The sequence below is a fragment of the Lissotriton helveticus genome, chromosome 11, assembly GCF_964261635.1.
Source record: "Lissotriton helveticus chromosome 11, aLisHel1.1, whole genome shotgun sequence".
NCBI lineage: Eukaryota > Metazoa > Chordata > Amphibia > Caudata > Salamandridae > Lissotriton > Lissotriton helveticus.
The window spans coordinates 886,526,396-886,546,506 of NC_136072.1; the positions used below are offsets into that span (position 1 = coordinate 886,526,396).

At 44.6% G+C, this 20,111-nt stretch overlaps 1 protein-coding gene across 2 annotated transcripts in view; it reads left to right on the top strand.

Annotated features, from left to right (window-relative positions):
* The first annotated feature begins 483 nt into the window (after positions 1-483).
* The window catches only part of KSR2 (kinase suppressor of ras 2), a 1,667,828-nt gene continuing 1,648,200 nt past the window's right edge, over positions 484-20,111 (top strand). For both annotated transcript variants that reach the window (XM_078667119.1, XM_078667120.1), the window contains exon 1: positions 484-2,024. In XM_078667119.1, coding sequence (XP_078523245.1) covers positions 1,842-2,024 — 183 coding nt within the window. In that variant the 5' untranslated portion in view covers positions 484-1,841. The remainder of the gene's footprint in view (positions 2,025-20,111) is intronic.

Below are 20,111 nucleotides of genomic sequence, written 5' to 3' on the forward strand. Positions count from 1 at the left end.
ATGAGAGCTCAACTGCTCGCAATGTACAGTTTCAACGTATATGAGTTCACTGGACCCGTACGCGATAAAGGGAATAGTGAGCAGCGAAGGGGCTCTTTGCCCTGCCTAGGCACAAGCATTACACCTGCTGTGTGCGCATCACCTGCCTTTATTTCTACTGGAGCCTCCGCTCTCGCGAGATCCCCCCGCATCTCTCTGCTCTGCGCCTAGGAGCAGTAGTGAATTGTTCGGGCGCGCGCAGCCTATTCGAACCCCTCCGCACGTTGTTCCCACCCCCGTCCCTACCGGCCCACTCCCCCTATTCAGCATTAACTGCCCTGTGCGGCGCGCGCTTTAACCTGGCGCGCGATACCGTACTGAAAGGCTAGGCTCGTGCCGCTCGCTCTATTTCAGCCGGGCGCGCGCGCCCTGATTGACAGGCAAGATGTCGGTGAGGAGGAGAGAGGCTGCGGGGAGGGATGCGGCAGCCGGGGACGGCCGACGGGCGGCGGCGGCGCGATGAGGGACGCAGGACGGAGATCTGGGACCGGCAGACCGGGCGCTTAAGAGCCCTCGGAGCGGCGGGCACGGGAATAATAGAGAGGCGAGCGAGCAACCCGCAGCATCAGCACCGGCAGCGCCACCTGCGTCTTCGAAGGGAGGAGGGGGCCGGGCACCACCGGAGAGGGAGCACGGCATCACCTGGGGCTAGAAAGGTGGCGGCAGTATCACCTGGAGGGCTGGAAATTACAATTGAGGAGGGCAGCATCACTTGGAACAAGGGGCACTTGTGTCGCTGGGCGACTCAGCATCACCTGGGAGGGAGGGTCTTGCCTGGGGCACCGGGGTGGTAGGGCAGCACCAACTGGGGGCACTGAGCGTGGGCATCGTTACAGGGGGCGGACAGCACCTGAACAGAACACAGTATCACCTGGTACATAGAGTGGGCAGATCACTTGGAGCACATAGAGTAGCATCTTCTCACAGGAGCTCAACATTACATATTCTGTCCTGGCTTAACATCTCCTGGCGTATAAAAGAGCAGAATCTGTTGAAAGGGGTGCAGTTGCACTCTTGTGGCATAGAGGGGCATCATCCGGGGGGAGGTGGCTGTCACCTGTGGCCACAGAGGGTAATATCACGTGAAAGGGAAGGGGCATCACCTGGGCCACTGAAAGGCATCATTATTTTAAGGGGCCTCCGTAACACCAGGTGGGCACGGTTACCGAGGGGGCGACATCATCGGAGCAACAGACTGCTCCAGGGTCCTAGCGCTTCCCGGGAGGTAGGGGTACAGAGTAAAGGCGAGCATCACCTGTTGGGCGCTGCGTCAATTGGGGGCGGGGTCTGGTTTTACACAGGGTCTCAGGGAAGGTGAGCTTGCGTTGTCAGAGAAGCACAGCGTCCCCCGAGGGGGCAGAATCTCCAAGTGAATCGGTATCTTCTGTTAGGGATAGCATCACCTGGAAAGGGGGAGGGCAGCACTACCTGCAAGACTGAAACAGCATCTCTTAAAAGGGGAGGAGCATCATCATCAGTAGTTAGGGAAGCGGGTATCACTTGAAAAGGCGCATATAATTAACTGGAATTCATATCACTTCGGGAGAGGGGTAGTGTCATCGGCTGGGGAGGGGATACTTGCATGCAGGGGGGCGCTTCCTCCACATCTCCCCTTTTATGACTGCGGTTTTGAATTGCTCGCACTGAGGCCTGTTATATGGAGCTTTTCTAAGGGCTGTCAGGAGCATATCTGGCGTTCACTGTATTTATAGCCCCCCTGGGTGGGCGAGATCGGTGCGGGCCCGTGGGTGGGTGAGAACGGCGCGGACACTTGGGTGGCCGAGGACGGCGCGGGCCCAGCCATGGACGACGAAAACCTGCCTCGGAGTGAGGAGCTGCCACAGCCCCTGAGTTTGCAGAAAGCCCTGCAGCAGTGCGAGCTTGTGCAGAACATGATCGACATCAGCATCTCAAACCTGGAGGGGCTGCGGACCAAGTGTGCCACTTCCAACGACCTGACCCAGAAGGAGATCCGCACCTTAGAGGTAGGTCAGCGCGCCTAAGTACTCTTGGCGCCTCATGGAGGTGCCCACTGCAGATTCAGCGCCTCTGTGTCACAAGTACTGGCAGCGCTGCACTGGTTTATGTGCACACACATGACATCGACCCGCTATACAAGTGATCGTGGGGCGACTTGGGGCCACCCTCATCACTCATTAAGCCTATATTACATGTACTCGTGGCACTGCATGGGGCTACCCTCTGCACACACAGCCTCTATATCACAGGTAGACACGACACCTAGGCTGTACACTTGGCGCTCTGTCGGACTTACTTGCACACCGTCTGCCCCTGAAGCTAGGGAATAACTTGGTGTGTTGGTCACCTGCTACAAAGATTTGGGTGCACATTGGAGGGTACAAGTTCGAAAACTTGCAGAACTAACTCCGCTTTTCATCATACTGCGGTCGATACGAGTAGCAATGCAATGGGTCCCATACAAATTACCTGTCATTTGAATACCAAGATGCAAGTCAGTGGTGTGCGTTCTCCGAAAAGTGAATGGTATTATGAAGTTCGTCGCCGGAATAAATGGAAAGTTGATGTTGATGTGTACCATGTTTCTTTCAGAATATCCTCTTTAGATCCACTCTTCACGTTTCAAGTCTCAAACCATTTGAAGCATTGGGCATCAGTCATTTTATTCGAATACATTGTTCAATATCAAGCAAAGGGGCTATGAAAGGCAAAAGTACAAGGAAAGTTTACATGAGGTGATGAGCACAAGCCCCGTCATGGCTTGGCCACCCTACTCCACCTTCCTAACCCATGAACATGTGCTCCTGGAGTGCTGCGCATCTGCTGGCTGCACCCACATGCAGCGCTGTGGGTGTCTGGGTCAAAAGAGACGTCAGTGTGTAAGGATGCAGCTATCCCCATTACAAGTGTCATGAAGTGATTCACTTGATATAATGTTCTTTAGATTTGTGATTATATTATTGTTATTAGTATTATTGAGAATTTGGATATCTGAAGTTTCATAATGCCTTTATTTACTTGGGGAGGCTCTCACCCTATTTGCACTCTGGGACCAATAGTTGAATATAATGTATTTCTCTTTCTTTAGAGCTGCTCACCCTACACGCAGTGCTTCGCTGTAGGGTACAGAAGAAGGACATTTTTACTGATCCCCGTATTTGCAGCGTAGATCCTTGCACTTCTTTCACAAAGTGCATTCTTTGCACTTAGCACCCATTTCCTTGCACCCTTTACTCTTGGTACGTTTTTACATATGCAGCACACATTTTGACTGCACTTCTCTGCTTATAACGTTTTTCCTGTAGCATATGTATCATGAGTTTGCTTGTGTTCCGGTTCTGAGGGTACCTGGCCTTGCAGTTTGGGATAGGCTGTTTCTATTGGAACGGGGCCAAGGCTGGTTTGTATATGAGTGGGTCCTGTTTAAGGTGCAATGGTGTGCAGTAATTATCCCTGGTTGTACTACACCAAGCACTCCACTTATCACTTCTTTGTTTTACTCATATTTACCATGTGGCCCTTGCCTTATGACACACACATCAACCTTTCCCACCTTCCAGGACATATTCATCAACTTTTTTTCTCCATTAAACTATTTTTTCTATTCCCTATTTTTTTAAATGCGTGATTGCTTTTGCATCTTTTTACTTTTGATTATGGGGCATTTGTTTGTTACATTTTACTTGTTTGATATGTTTTATTTTGCCAACCCTTCTTTGCTGTTATTTCTTTTCCAGGGTTAGCAATGTCTTCGGCTAATTTTCAAAGTACCCCACATCCTCTGTAAAATCATCCCAGCAACTCTGGCTAATGGTAATTTTATCTGTACTCCTTGCCTTTTATTTATTATCTTACTCAGCTCATCAGTGGTAAATTTCCACGTGACCCCTTCAAGTGGCCATTTTCCAAGTTCCTACTACAGTGGCATTTTCTCCGGTACCTACTAACCTGTACCCAACACTAGGGTCCTTTCTAGCTACTCCTTCAGCTGTGGTAATTTGCCCTGTTCCATGCAGCTCTCCTAGTCTAAGCAATGGAAGCAGGGTAAATAGCCTTTCACTACATTGCCTTTTTTATACCCTGAAATGTAATTCACTATTATTAAAAAAAAGTGGAAGTTGCCCGGGAGGAAATTCTAGAAGGATAGTGTAGGAAATTGAGTTATTGATTGAGGGGGATGGAAACCTCACTCAAGCAACAACCACAATCCTTGTTAGGGTGAACCACAAAAGTAACTAAATTAACCTTTGTTTAACCCTCTGGTAGAGTGGCACTAAGCCGTCAGGCTTAACTTAGAGGCAAAGTGTAAAGTATTAATGCAGCACACAAACAATAATAAAGTGGAAACCCATCACAAGAAAAATACCAATCCAATTCAGAAAAATAGAGTACATTTTAATAAATAAAATGATAGCAGAACGATAAAAATCCAATTAGTAAAACTGGAGCTGTGCAATTTCAATATCTTAAGTAGATATAGCACCGAAAAGCACAAAACATCTGGTTGTGCTAGACCAGGGAAAGCCACAAATCCAGGTTGACTGTGATGAAGTGCACGTTAGATAAAGGGACCTGTTAGTTCCGCCGAAAAAGTTACCTTCTCAAAGTCTGGGGGGAAGAGTTCAGTTCGTGGTGGAGTAGGCCGTGAGGCAACAACGGATAGTCGTTGCTGTTGCGTAAAGAGCAAACCGGGTGGCACAGGCTATCATTACAGTAGTGCGAAGAACTGATCAGGCATCAGAGATGGTCATTCCTGGACCTTCAGGTAGGCGGTCACCGTGGGCTGTCATTTCTGTAGCTCGAGGTGCAGATCTCTCACTGACTGACGTTGCAGGCTGGCGTTGTAACTCGAAGATTGAGCTTCACTAGAGCTTCTCATTGGCGGTTGTCACTGGTGGCAGAGTCTCATGTGAATTGGCCAAGTCGCAGTTTTGAAGAGCCAAAACATCAGGATTTCACCTTTCTTCTTAGGAGGAGCTCAATTAATGCCAGCCAAGGGTCCAGGACCTGAGGAGGCACCTCTTGTGGATAAGGAACTCACTTCAGTAGAGGCCAGGAAGGGCCCAGGCAGGTCCAGTTGCAGGTCCAGTGCAGCAGGCCAACTGGGCAGTTGCAGGGAGGCCTCTGGAGCTTGCTGTGACCCTAACACTCAGGCAGGAGGTCATCCAACTGACCCTTGGAGTCCCTCAGTTTAGCCTGGGGCGAAGGGGGCAAGTCTAGTCTTGCTTCTCAGAGAGCAAGGCAACCTTCAAGCAGCAGGGTAGTTCTTTGGTAGCAGCAGGATGCTCCTCTGGTAGCAGGCCACTCCTTTTGTAATGTCCATAGGTCCTAGAGTGTTACGATGAGTGGCTTTGGAAGTCCAATATTTATACCTGCTGCCAACCTCTGAAGAGGGGGGATTCCCTATACTACCCCAATATCTGGTTCTGTCAAAGCTCCAAGAGGTCTGGGGTTATAAAAGACAGGACATGACTAGCATCAAATTACTTTGTGCGTGTGAGAGGCAGAGTCCTTTAAAGTGCAAGTATGATTGGGTGCAGCACCTCCCAATCATCCTGTCAGGGTGACTCATCCTGTCCACACCTAATCCCACTTTGTGTCACTGTCTGGAAGGAATACGCTAACCCCAACAGCAGAGTCATTCCTAGTCCAAGACGCTGCTGGAAGGCACAAAGGTTAGGTCAAGGAAATGCAAACTTTTTAAAAGTGGCATTTTCATAATTGTGACTTAATATCCGACTTCACCATTAAAGAGGATTTAAAATTACATTCCTTTGAGTGTAAATAGTATATTTCTACCTGCTCCCAATCTAAACTTATCACTTATTAAATGTAATACGGTAACCTAGTGTTCACAGAAGTGAATACGACTGTAAGAGTGTTTTCACTACCAGAATATGCACAACCAAAGTACACGTCCTACTTTTTAAATACAATGCACCATGCCCTATAAGCCTTTAGGGCTACATTAGTGGTGACTTATAACTATTAAAAAAGATGGTTTAGGCCTGGCAAAAGGTGTATTTTGCCAGGTTGAATTGGCAGATTAAAACTGCACTACAGGCTGCAGTGGCAGGCCTGAGACATTTTTTAAAAGGGTATTTTAGTGGCTGTCACAATGTATGCTACAGGCATACTAGTAGAATTTATTTTACAGGCCCTAGGTATAAGTACTACCATTTACTAGGGACTTATAAGTAAATTAAATGTACCAATCAGGAAGATGCCAATTGGACAATGTTTAGGAAAAGAGCACAAGCACTTTACCACTGGTTAGCAGGTAAAAAGAAAAGTGCACAGAGTCCTACTCCCAACAAAAACAGGTTCAGCAACAGAATGCAAAAACTCATGGGGAGACCCTGCAAATAGGGCCAGATGCCACAGACAGCATGTTTCCTGCTCATGTACAATAGAATGAGCAAGAGTCTCTGGGATCAGAGAAAAGTATTGGGACTGCTTGAAAGTGTGAAGACAGAAAGATAACATGGGACATACTGTTTCGCTTTTGCGGAGCCAGGGCAGCAGCTTTCCAAGCACTTCGTCTTGCACCCTTGCATGTATAGGTTGCCAGGCTGTGAGTCATTACCCGCCTTAGACATGCCAACCTGTAAGACCATTCAGAAGTGTAAGAGGGGCTTGAGCAAAAAGTCCTGCTCAAAATGTTGTCTTCTTCCGGTCTAGCAGGATTAGATGGAATGTGGGCCTTTTAAAGACTGTGCAGTTTCTGATAAGGATACCAATCCCTTGGACTTCCACTTCTTTTCCCATGTGTGGGGTTTAGTTGTACGGCAGTAGGCGGTGTCTCTGCCTTTAAACAAGGTGTGTGGATCCTCCTCATATCATCAACCCCCCTTCTTGCCCATTTGACACCATTTTACTTATTTGAAAATATCTCTACAGTGTGCATTTCGGCACATGGATTGTGGGGCCGTCTTTGATTACCCCCTTACTTTGGTGTAAACATGCACAGCGCCCCGCTGCCCCTAAGGCTAGGCTGGTGATGCATATTAGTTGCCTATATGTCTTAGTTCTTACTATAATGTAATTTGTGCAGCTGTCTGTCACACCTCACCATCACACTGATAGTTTTGCGCCCCGAGACAAGAAAAGAATATCTTTCTCAATAAACAATAAATGTACCAACCAAGCACTCCTCCACGATATAACCTGCTACCCATCAGAAAATGCGCTTCAGAGCACTTAATGGGGGGTATGAAGTGCTGTGTAAATGCTACAACACAGTAATGATAATTCAGTTCTATGCACGTGCCTGTTACATTTTTGTCATACCGCCACACCCTTGGTAGTTGCCAGTACCCCCTTTCCTGTGGTAATTTACTCAGTATTAACTGCAAGGTACTTCCCAGTTCCCCCTCTGGTGCTAAGGTTGCCAGTACCTCACACTAGTGATAATAAATCAGTGCCCCCGCACCTGTTGTAACCTTCCTATAATCAACGGCGTGGCACCACACCAGCACCCCCATGCCTCTTGTAGTTTGGCTATACCGCCAAACTGGTGACAATTCGCCAGTCCCCGTGCATGATGTCATTTTTCCACACCTAAGTCCTGCGGTAATTTTCCCAGGATGGAAGAGTGGTGCCTTCCCAGTCCCCCCTCCTCTGTGCTTCCTTTTCAGTGTCTCAATCCATGCGGTGCCTTTCTGCTCCCGCCTGGATGCCGGTCTGTTTATATGCAGCCGTGTGGCGTGGCTCTGAGAAGTGAAGCAGCTGCAGTGGCTGGACTGTGGCTACGCGTTCTGCAGGTGGTTGCAAGGTGCTCCGCCCCCATCGCGTCCCTGAGGTGGGGAGGCTGGCAGAGGCGTTTACATTTCCACGAGATATGCAGGAGCCTGGGGTTGGCAGCGTGAGACCACGAGGTTCCTCGCCGGCGTTGATTTGCAAGTCATTGTATTAAAAACAAGAGAGAAAAGGGGTCGGGGGTGGATGGTAGTTGCATTACAGAAATTAATTTTCAACGTGATCGGTGGAAATAGCAAGTAAGCATTTCTGGAGCAGAAAGGAAAGTGGGGTGGGGAGTGCTTAAGGTATAAATCAACACGGAGAGCATGAGTATTACATATCTGAGAGGCAGTTTGTTTTGTGGTCTGTTTATGGTTGTGTTCATTACGGCTATTTAGTGGGCACTACCATCCCAGGGTGCACATTCTTTTTTTTCTAGTTGTCATTAACTTCTCTTTGAAGTCTGCAACTGATTTCTAGTCGGGTAGCAGGTGCTGGCTTGCAATATTGTTCCTTTGGAACGGCCCTTGCTACCTTTGGTCTTAAGGGTCATCATGTAGGCAGCGCAAGAACACAGTGTAGACAGGGCCCTGCTAACGTTTTGTAATTTCCACTCCTTACCCTTCACTTAGCCCCTAAGTACCAAATAGGATGATGTCTGGAACTGAGGTCAGTCCCGTGATGTGTGATGTCCTGGGGTAAAGTATACATGATGCAATTTGTAACTTCTGTTGTTGCTTACAGTGTGACGATGCCCAGAGGGACCATGCCGATTAGTGTAACACAAGAATGAGGACAGCTGGATGCTTTAAGACTTTTCCTTACTTGAAGCACCACCCTTAGCCTCTCTCTCAAGGTGCTGAGAATAGTAATCATGATTAAGGTATCCTGGTAGCTTTTTCATCAATGGTGATCAAAACTATTTGAATTGTATTGTATTGTAATTGTCTTTATGTAGCGCATGCTACCCCTGATGGGTTGTTGAATAGCTTTTTCGGCGCGTAGCAAACAACTCCGGAACCCATGAAGGATTAGTGGTGAATTAGTATAGTGAAATATGAAAGTAATTTGAGTGGTAGATATGTTAGTCAGTTATTTGGATTGAGAAGGATAGTGGAGGGATAGTAGAGCATTGGTTCCTGTTCGACAGTAGGCTTGAGAGAGTGCCATTTAGAGGTCCCATGGTGGTGATATTTGAAAGTTGTAGGCCAAGAGGTGAGACCAATGACAATGGCAACATATGTGACTTTATTAATGTCAGCTGATAGTTTTAAATGTCTTGTCTCGAACATAACTGTTGATGGTAGTAGAAACTGGGAACATAACATCCTGAATCAGGTCTCTGGGATGCAGGCTGACCTCTCATTTTGGTCGCCCCTTCGCAGCCATTTTTAAAATAGTGTCACTCCCATGGCTTATGGAAGCTTTGGAGATGTCAATATAAACCCTAATGTCCATGAAACTCCAAGTACAATTTTATAAAACATTTTTTTCACTTTATTACACCCCAGAAAAAATTGCAAAATGGGGGACCAGAAATTTAACACACTGCCCTAGGTGCTCACTTTCATCAGCAGATCTAACCCACATGTTTGCTACATGTCCTATATTAGGGAATATCATATCGACAATCTCTGACTTTCTTTCCAACCTCGCAAATTGCCGTATTAATATATCAACTGAAGAAATATTATTAGGTACGTCTAACATACCACGACCACATTCTATGCATGGGCTTATTTTCGTGGCTATGGCTGTTCTAAGATTGTGCATTGCATCAGCCTGGATAGATCCATTAGCACCCTCTTTTGTAGAATGGAGAAACAGGCTGTTTGCAACTTGCAACCTGGAAGTGTCGATTTATAGAAACAAAGGGAGGACTAAGCGGAATAAGGGCATGATGATATGGGCACCTCTGCTAGACTGGATGCAAGAGGAATGAAATGTTTGATTTACTTAGGTTCTATGTTTACTGTTCCTCTTCTCCCCCCTTTTTTTTCTTTTCTTTTTTTTATTAGCTCAGTTTCATGCTCACTGAACAAATGTATATACCTTCCCTCATATCTTCTATAATCAATAAAATGTAAGATTTTGCTACCTGTACTGCAGGGGTGGGGGGTGTAATGCTGTTTATAAATCTCAAATGCAAAAAAAAAAATATAAAAAAAAAAAAAAAAGTATAGTGAAATATGAAAGTAATTTGAGTGGTAGATATGTTAGTCAGTTATTTGGATTGAGAAGGATAGTGGAGGGATAGTAGAGCATTGGTTCCTGTTCGACAGTAGGCTTGAGAGAGTGCCATTTAGAGGTCCCATGGTGGTGATATTTGAAAGTTGTAGGCCAAGAGGTGAGACCAATGACAATGGCAACATATGTGACTTTATTAATGTCAGCTGATAGTTTTAAATGTCTTGCCTCGAACATAACTGTTGATGGTAGTAGAAACTGGGAACATAACATCCTGAATCAGGTCTCTGGGATGCAGGCTGACCTCTCATTTTGGTCGCCCCTTCGAAGCCATTTTTAAAATAGTGTCACTCCCATGGCTTATTGAGCAATTGCAACATTACCCATTCAAAATCCCTCGCCCCTACTTCAGAAGTATAATGTCATTGATCTGGAGCTTTCCTGTGGTCCGGTAACCTGGGATTGTAATGAGTAAGTGAGATAAGTGACTGATGGGGGCTATGGGGTAGCACATTATCCTTCAGTGACAGCTTATTGGTTATGTTCCCTGCCAACAGACTCTGACTTTGCCACTGGGAGGTGGACCATGGGTGATGCTCACTTTCTTCATTATCTATACAGTGGCCGTATTCCGCCGTTGATTTCTCTGGTGACACAACAGGTTCTGGAACCCGGGGACCTCACGTGGCACAAGAGACTTAACAGGGGGACTCCGCTGTGGGCCGGCCGGGTGCTGCTTTGGGGGACACTGCGACCCTTAAGGCTTTTGGGGTTGTGATTTGGTAGGTGTCTCCACGCTGGGGCATGAAATGCAGGGAACCCATATGGCCTCCTTTGAACCGTTGCAGACCTCCTTTCATTTGCATAATCAGCAATACTACCACTATATGCCCTGGACCCACTTATCAGGAACTAGAAGGAAGGAGCTCCCTGAGTCCAACCCCTTGGAGGCTCAACTGATCACGGACAAGAATGGGAGCAAACAGATATTTTCAATGTATCATACCATAGTGAATAACTTGTCTGATACTCTTGATCTATTCGGATTAGCAAAGGAGAGTGATCACTGACCCCTGTCAGAAGATAATAGGAGGGATGCGAGGATGGCCTCCAGAGTGTCAGTCATTGCAATGCAATTTAAATTTATATAGTTGAGGTTACCGTACAGGGTTTATGTCACTCCCCTTAGGATGATGTGCCTTGGGAGAGTCCCTTCCCCTGACTGCCTTAGGCACAAGTGGTAGGAGCAGCCGCAGTGCGTGAAGGTAACAGCAGTGGGGCTGGGTGGAGGGGGATTCCGACGGACGATGGCGAGGGAAAATTAATTAATTATTTAATTTCTCCTCGGCATCGTCCCTCGAATCCCCCCCCACCCAGCCTCACTGCCCACCACTGTTACCTGCTGCTGGGTAGGAGGGTGATTTCCTACACACCATTCGGTGGAGTCCTGTACTGAAGTGCTTTTGGCATGGAGTGTTATCAATACTGAACAAGTTGTGGGTTGGCCACTGAGACTGGAACCCAAGCTTACTTTTCTCCATAAGACTAACAATATTGTCTCTTATAGATACAAGGTGGCTCCCCTCCATCCAGGGTGCGTGCTCTAAAAGTGCAAACGTTTATTTTATATGTGTATGGTGAAAGGCATGGCATGAGTCAAAGGGATTGTATTGTATGTTCTATAAATTGTAAAACTTCACTAAAATTACATTGTAAAAAAAGGAATTTAAAGCGAAGCCTCTTCACATTGTCTCCAGTGGAGGTTCCGACATCATTATCTACACCTTACCAAGTATTATGAAATGCTCACGTTGCTACCTGTTACACCTTCAGATTAATGCAAAACATTTGTGAATCCAAATGAGCAAAAAATACAGGATTCTAGTGTAAGCCAAGCATAAATATTGTTCTCATTCCTGAACATGAAGTCTAAACATATATATATAGATATGCTATTACGAAGTATCCAGTAGAAGGTTCAATAGGTTTATTGAATACACAAATTACAACATATGCATGCAAACTCAATTTGTAATAGACCCCCTGTATTCCTTTATGGCGCAACAACCTTGTCAGTAAATTTGAATCTCAGAAATATTAACCGGAGAGCAGAGCTTAAATAGTAGTAGGAGGAACTGGGACTGACCACTTTCTGGCCTTCATCCCTAAGCATAAGATTCAGGATCCAAGAGCAAAACACAGAGAACATTTTTGGTGGCAAAGTGATCCATCGTGGGGACCCAAATATCCAGCATATCCCCTGAAACACTTGCTTTTAGAAAAAAAAATCCTGCAGGATTCGGGAAACATGACTGACATGGTCCAGCACCTGATTATTCACCCTTCAAATGGAGGCACTTTTGAGAGACAACAAGCTAACATCAACCCATTTTAAGTATGGGCTGACCAGTCCTCTGGGAGGGGGTGGCCTTTACACCTCATTGTTGGCATAACGTTCTCACAGTGTTCATGAAATTCCACCAACAATCTTGTCTGTAGATTTAATAATGACTGGCCCATCATCTCCAGCCCCTTCCAGGTAGGTGATTTTGCCCTGTCCAATCAAACACACCAACAAGGTTGACAAAAAACTCCAAAGTTTCTCTCTAGCTAGGATTCATACCATCTGTAATCGCCACCTTCAGTAGTGAAAAATTCTCCTGTCTCAAGATTTAATGACCGACACCAACATTGGAATGCTTCATGCATCATGGATGTCACACAGACTATCATTTCGTAGTCCTGGGATTCTGTACTCCAGTATCCCAACACTCATATGGAAGGAATCTTCAATAATGCTGAGACTTATGATGGCACCAATTAAAACTTTATAAAGCTCGAGTAGTAATGAACACAAACTCTAATAGCTTGGTACCCAAGATGTCGTGAATTACCTAGTCATTCTTGTAAGCCAACGTTTCTGGCAATTACGGTGGCAATAAAACGTTCATCCTCACTACCTTCTCAAAAGAAAGCTTGTTTATGCTGGAGTTGGTAAATGCCATTCACCTTATATAAAAATCTTAATTTATGACTGACCAAATTTCTCAAGGATCATAAAACATGCTCCATGCCCACAATTTCATCAAGAGAGCGGATACTCATTATAACGTCAATTGCAAGAGGACAAAACAATGCACCATATTTAAAAAATAAAAGTCTTAAAAATGTCTGTTTCTTAAATAAAAGAAGAGGACAACCAATACATGAAGAATACTACGTTTCTTTTATAAAGTGCACAAACAGTATCTCTTGTTTCCCTTTATTTTTTCAGCCAGAAAAGAAATAGTTATGAAAGGATTAAGGCCTGATGTAATTTTTATTATTACCATATGAAGTAAAGGATCCGGCTAGTGATAGAGATATGGGTATGTATCTGGGCTACCCAGGGAAGACACTGGTATTTGGATTGAGGATTTCTGAGATAGATACTCCTTATCTTTCTGATAGGACAGAATCCAAGCTGCTTCCCGAAATAACTTATTGCGTGGAAAGAGCTCCCAAATGGCAAAAACCTCTGCAGGTAAGATATGATCTTTGAGTTTTTGTACTCTCTTCTTGAGAGCTCCAGCCCATTTTAGCTCGAGCGGCCGACCTTGAAGCTGGCGGGAGGCTCAAACATCCTATGATTCTGGTGAAATTACTTAATTTCCCCTTGCCTAAAAATGAATGTGCCCGTCTGTAATGCAACTGGTTCTCATTTAAAGCACTCTGATACCGTTTAGTCTAGTTCCCTCTATATAAACATGCAAAAAAAGCTGGGCTTCAATCCAGCATACCTAACCTATTCTTTCTGGAATATCTGGCCGAGTGAGGTTATTTAAAAATTAAAAAAAATATATTTTTGACATTTATGCCTCAGAGGTCAACTTAAATTCAGAACACTTTGGGAGATTTAAACACATTTTATCCAAACAGTTTCCAAAGGATCTGAAATGTCTCCCTTATCTATACATATTATCTCGGTCAAGTACAAAGCTAAGGGAGGGATCTTGTCCAAAAATGTATTTAAAAGTGGTGAAAATGATGGACTCCCATACGAGAGGTTGTAGCCTAACGGTGAGGGCGGTCCACCTCAAATCTGAGGAACTGGGTACGAGTCTCGGATATGACGCTCAACATCCTGTGATTCTGGGCAAATCACTTACTCTCCCCGTGCCTAACAAAAATGAATGTGTACTCATGTAATACACTGGTCCTCATGTAAAGCGATCCCATACCCGATTTCGGGTCAAGTTTGCACTATATAAAACTTCGGGAGAAAAACGAAAGAAAAAAACCCGCCTGTACAATGCTCTTGAACTTATATCCTGCCCATGACGGTTCCATTTCAGTTTGGCATTAAGGGACAACCCCAGATATTTATAGGATGTGACTTGTTCTATTTTCATGTTAGTAATATACCCCCAAAAAGTGGGTATGTTTTAAAAAAAATAAAGACCTCTGTGATGCCCAAATTCATTCTCACGTGGTTTATTGCACAAGCTTCTGTCACAGTCTCCAGTTTTTTTCGGGAGACCTCTCGCAGTATAATCTAGAATAACGAGGTCATGCACATACATCAAGCATGAAATGTGAATTGCTCCCATTTTGGAGGAAAAAAAGAGTTTCTTTTACTCAGACGTATGGGGAGATCAGCTGCATAAAGACTGAAAAGGATCTGGGCTAACACACAGCCTTGTCGAACGCCATTGTTGATTTTTATTTTTTAGTTAATCCACCGACTCTTCCATCTCCACCTGTGTCCAATTTGCGGTATGCCATGCCTGAATCAGTGAAACAGGTCCCTCGAGGTCTTCCAACTGCAGGGTTTAACTAATACTTTTCCACTGTCCTCCCTATCAAATTCCGTGTTGAAATCTACAAAACAACAGCACAAACTCTGGTTTATTTCTAAAGATTGTTTAATTGAAGCCCATAATGCAAAGCCGTGGTCCGTGATCGAATGCCCTGAACAAAAACCACCTTGTTCTAATAGTGGGAGTTCATTTCCTAAGACCTGTTCTTCTAACCTTGTGAGCAAGAATCATTTGTTTTTAAGTTTGCCTCCTAGAGACACCAATAAAAAGGAAGGTATTAGTTTCCCTCAATGCAATTGTAAATGATAAGGCCCCACCAGACTTACATATGTAAGAAGCAATGAGATACTGCACTGTAAAATGAAAAAAACAGCTCATAGAGAGTTTAGCTCTGAAAGAGCACTCATAATCCCCCTTTAAAAGCTCATCAGTAAGTTGAGCCAACTTAACAAAAATCAATTTTAATGAGATGAGGAATGCAATTGATAATGGGTTATTACCTTTAACTCAGGAGTGTGTTAGTAAGGATTTTGATGTATTGCCACACAACTATTGAGTCTATAGTTCCTTCTGATTAGTTGTTCTGTGTCATAATTCAAATGACTGATGACCTTGAAACCAGGGCTTCAGAGCTACCAAATACCCCTGCCAGGTAAGCCAGGTGCTACCAGACACTCACTGTTAATATAAGAAAGTCAATTTACACATTCTTTTTTCTCTTCATAGACGGAAATACCATCTCATCACCCATCTAAAAGTAATCTTCCATAATTTTTAGGCTCAATGAAAATCAAAACTTTGTAAGGTTCACAAACTCTTTATAAACTCAAATGACTGGCTGCACAAGGAGAAGTGAATTAACCAATTACTGAGATAAACTCAAGCTAAGAAGCACTGGCAGTTGGAAAACACTTGGCACAACGTACAAGCTAAACTTACAGGACTACATACTGGTATTATCAGTATTGCACAAACAACTGGAGTTATCTCTAGTAAACTGGCTGAATCAGGATAGGCCATATTCATACTGCAGGTTTTCTTCCCATTGCACTTAAAGAATTATCTATAAGGTTTGCAGTTTGAAGTGAAACTTAAAAATTGAATCCCTCTTTTCAAAGCCACATCTAAGTGAAGCCCCTAGATGTGTTCTCCACCAGAAAAACTAAAGAAAAGCACCCAAAACGCTTTTATGCTTCTGGTACCAACATAACTGCCTGTTCAATAGGTCTCATATATATTTTGCTAAAGTAGCACACTGATCTGTCTTGATTGACCATAGTGTCATCTTGTGAGCTATTTCCCATGGGGATACAGAAACATCAATCTGCTACCTTTTTGAGATAATCTTGTTACCCAGACATCTGACATGAACATGCTTCTCATTCTACTTGAAGAATTTCCAGATTACTTGTATGATTGCAGCTTTGTTGAGGGGGAACTTTGACGATCTAACTCAGAATTTCCCCTTATTTATTTATAATCTTAAAGTGCCTTCTTCACTGATGCATTCACTATGCATCCTTAAGGCGCCTGGTTAGAGAGTGACTTGTGTAGGCACATATTTTTTCAGCTGAAATCTCTATGCTATTCTGTAACTCAAGTGACTCAGTATTCAGCCTCTCCTGCACCGCTCATCAGCATCACCACCCTGATGGAGTGAAGTGCCACATCAGACATGCATTACACCTAATGCTTCAAGGATCTCTGCTCCTCTGCACAGTCAGTTGATTCCTCTTGAATTGCTACATTAAATTGTCTCTAAGTAGGGCCTCAAAGATGTAGGCCATATATAAGGGCATTGTATTGATGTTGTATGTATTCAAACTGGCATACGCTATCTGTAAGATACAGCCACCAGTTTATCAATGGGACATCGCAGCATTATGTACTTGGTTGCTTTTGAAGCTCTCCCCATCAGATTTAGCAGCATATAATTGCCCTGTATTATGCATGATAAGTATGAGTGGACTTTCCTCACGGGTTGGCTTTGGACATAAATGTAAGCAAGATGATCATCTACCACTGCTTGTGTGCTCGCATGACCAGCTTCTGGGTGGAGTGATAACCAGGCATCTGAAAGGATAGGAGCTGCACTTTGGGGTTACATTTTTTGTCCTTGTCTGTCATATCGGTCTCCACTAAAGGGAACTTCAGGTTTTACCTGGCATGCGTCAACATGTGACATACCACGCTTTTTGGAATCAAACTACTTTCCTTCCAATTCTCCTCTTATACTAACGATTGAGAGGAAGTTGATTCAACTATCTACATCTTGACACATCAAAATTTCATGTCAATTGCAGATTTCTCACTAGTGGCCTCCTTAATCATGGACTGCAACTTCAACCCCATCTTTGGTAACTGAAGTGAGGCCCTTCAGACAGCCCTGCCATATAACTGACTTACTTAAAACTGATGACCTGTTTCAAGCTAGCTGGAAAAACACATAGTGCCACCGAACTACACCACACCTCTAACCCCAGGCTGCACTATAGTCAACAGAGGTTTTGCATCCTTTCCAAATCTACCTGGATTTACAGGTTTTTTTGTTCGCTATCCTGCACATCTGGGTGTAGCTGAGCTCAGGCAAGTCTATTACGTCAGAACATTAGTCAATGGTGAGACCACAGATTGGTCCACGTGTCAGACAAAACAACAAGTAGTCTATATGAGGCATTTTTCCTTTTATAGGCCTAGTGAAGTGATGGGGCTAGGGGAGGATGCAAATGAGACATATGGTAAATTAAGGAAATACGAAGGGTCTGTTTCATATACTGATATGCTTTATGGGAGAGGATTGTGTAAAGGATGAGAGGTGTGGTGCATAGACAAATCCGACAAATCATAGCTGTTGTAATACATGCAGAATAGTTCTGCTTTTGCAAATGCCCTGATGACTCACAGCGATGTTGAAAAATGCAGCGAAAGGCACACATTTACAGCTAGATATTATATCTTAGGAGGCAAGAGCAATAGACATGTTGAATCTAAAGGCCCTCACTAAGTTGATGTGTGAGTAGGGTTTATTCTATAAACTAGTTTATTATGTTGAAAATCAAGGTATGTATATCCTCGAATAATTTATTGGAAAGAAATTTCAAATCAGCCTCTTTTTGTTAGGACTCTTTTTTGGTTTTATGAAATATAGGTATATCAACAGCGAAAGGTTACATAAATATATTTGTTGACAGTAGCTGTCAGAATGACATTGAGTATCGCACCCAAGCATTAAGTAGTAAACATATCACAGTACAATTCCGAGTAGAGCCTTGTTGGTTAATATTTTATAAGGAGTTCGAGGTCCAGTGGCCCCAGATCTTCCGATTTTTTTGGCACTGACCCACCATTTGAATATCTCTGCTTCTGCAATACAGCAGAAGTCTATTCCCCTGCACCAGGTGGATAAGGAGGGGGAGGTCTGGTAATCTCCAGTTCTGGGCAATGTCTCGCTTGGTTACTAAATTCATATACCTGCAAATGTTCTACGACGAGCTTTGTCAGCCCATCCGCCCATGATCCCCAAGAGCGCCCCTTTGGGGCTTAGTTCTGCTGCACTGTGTAATGTTTGTTCAATCTGAGCATGGATCGAGGTCCAGTTGGTCATAATAGCGGGGCATCATGGCAATCTCTCTTGCCCCATCTTCCATAGCCTATCTTGGCTTCAATATAGTCAGTGAAAATAATAAAATTGCATTAGTCTGAGGTTGGAGGGAATGGACAGGACTCGAGAGGCCATTTTCTCCTTTACGCCAGTTGTCGTCAACAAGTCAGTTGCTAGTTTGTTCAGAGCTTTAAAAGGGGGCCTGGGTCATTGAGTGGAAGGTATGTATATAACCAGGAGGTTACTTGCGGCCCAGGGGGCCAATCATTAGTTTAGTCTCTAATAGATTCATCTCAGGGTCATCTGCAAGTATTTCTCTGTGAGTCTCAAGGGCATGTTGTAACTGAAGATATTTAAAGAATTATGAATGGTGGAGGTTATATTCAGCTTTAAGGGGATTGAAGGAAACAATGTGATCTGTTTCCCCTATCTCTCCCAATGTTGAGATCCTTATTCGGTCCCAATCTTGGAAGCCTTCCAGTCGAGCTACCTGCTTCAGCCACGTCCCCTCCCACAGGAGGGTCTGCGCTGTCAGCTTCACCAGCCATTTAATGTGTGAATACTCTGAGTGACTTACCTGCCCAGTAAATCCTTTTCGACATAGACTGAAAGTCTGTAAAGAAGGAGAGGCGAGCATGAATGGGCAATTCTACAGCAGGTACAAGAACCTACAGAAAATTGTCATCTTGTATAGAGTTCATCGTCCTAGACAATTCAAAGGGAAGGTAGTCAAGAAGTCCTGGTCCCGCTTGCGGCCCTGGGACCACATCCGTCAGGGCCCGAAGTTTGTTTTGGGGGGAGTGTGACCCCCCTCTCCAGAGCATATTTGGCCCTGGATACCCCATTCCGGGGGCCACTACTTTTTTAAAGCCATGCGGCCCCTGTCCCCAAGCCTCTAAAGACCTAGGGACCCCTTCCCCCAGAACGGCTAAACTTTTAAAATGGGATGGGGGCCTCACAGCCACCCTCCCTGAGCCTTTATTAGCCATAGGGACCCCATCCCCGGGCCAGCTCACTAGATATGTCCTTTGGAGCCCACCCCCGGAACATAACGGTTTCCCTGCCTGCATTGGACGCGGGCAGGGAAACCTATGTTTGCTCCCGCTTGACACACAAACACTGCTTCCAGCTGGCAGAAGCTTTGAAAATGCTCCTTCTGGCTGGGAGCAGGCCTTTGATCTGTTTTCCTGCCTGCACTGTAGTGGGCAGGGAAACAAATTAAAACATTGCTTCCGCTTGGAGGAAGCAGCAATAGCAGCTACTTCTGGTGGGCTTGAGCAATGCCGGCTTCTGCTGCATGTGTGGAGGTGGCTGGGGCCACGGGGGCCCTGGGGCTCTCTGCATGGCCCCCAATGAATGCATGATGGGCGCCATGGGTGGACACCATCACATCCACCTTTAAGAAATGCGTGCTCCGGGAGAGGGGGTCCCCAGGGCCGACAATGGCTCGGGAAGGGGGGCCACGCGGATCCCCTCCTCTTTAATTTTAGAAGTGTGTCCCTAGGGGTGTGGCATATATATATATATATATATATATATATATATATATATATATATATATATATATATATATATATATATATATATATATTACCTACTGGCAGTCACCAGTAGGTAGTTATAGTTAGGACCTAGTTACCATAGGAAAATGGCAACATTCTGTTACCAATAACTTTGGCGCCGATTGACGAATCTTCGCGAAATTTTCAAAACTAATTCTTTGTTGATATCAGCTCCTATGTTGAAAGTTTGGGGGTGATTCATTA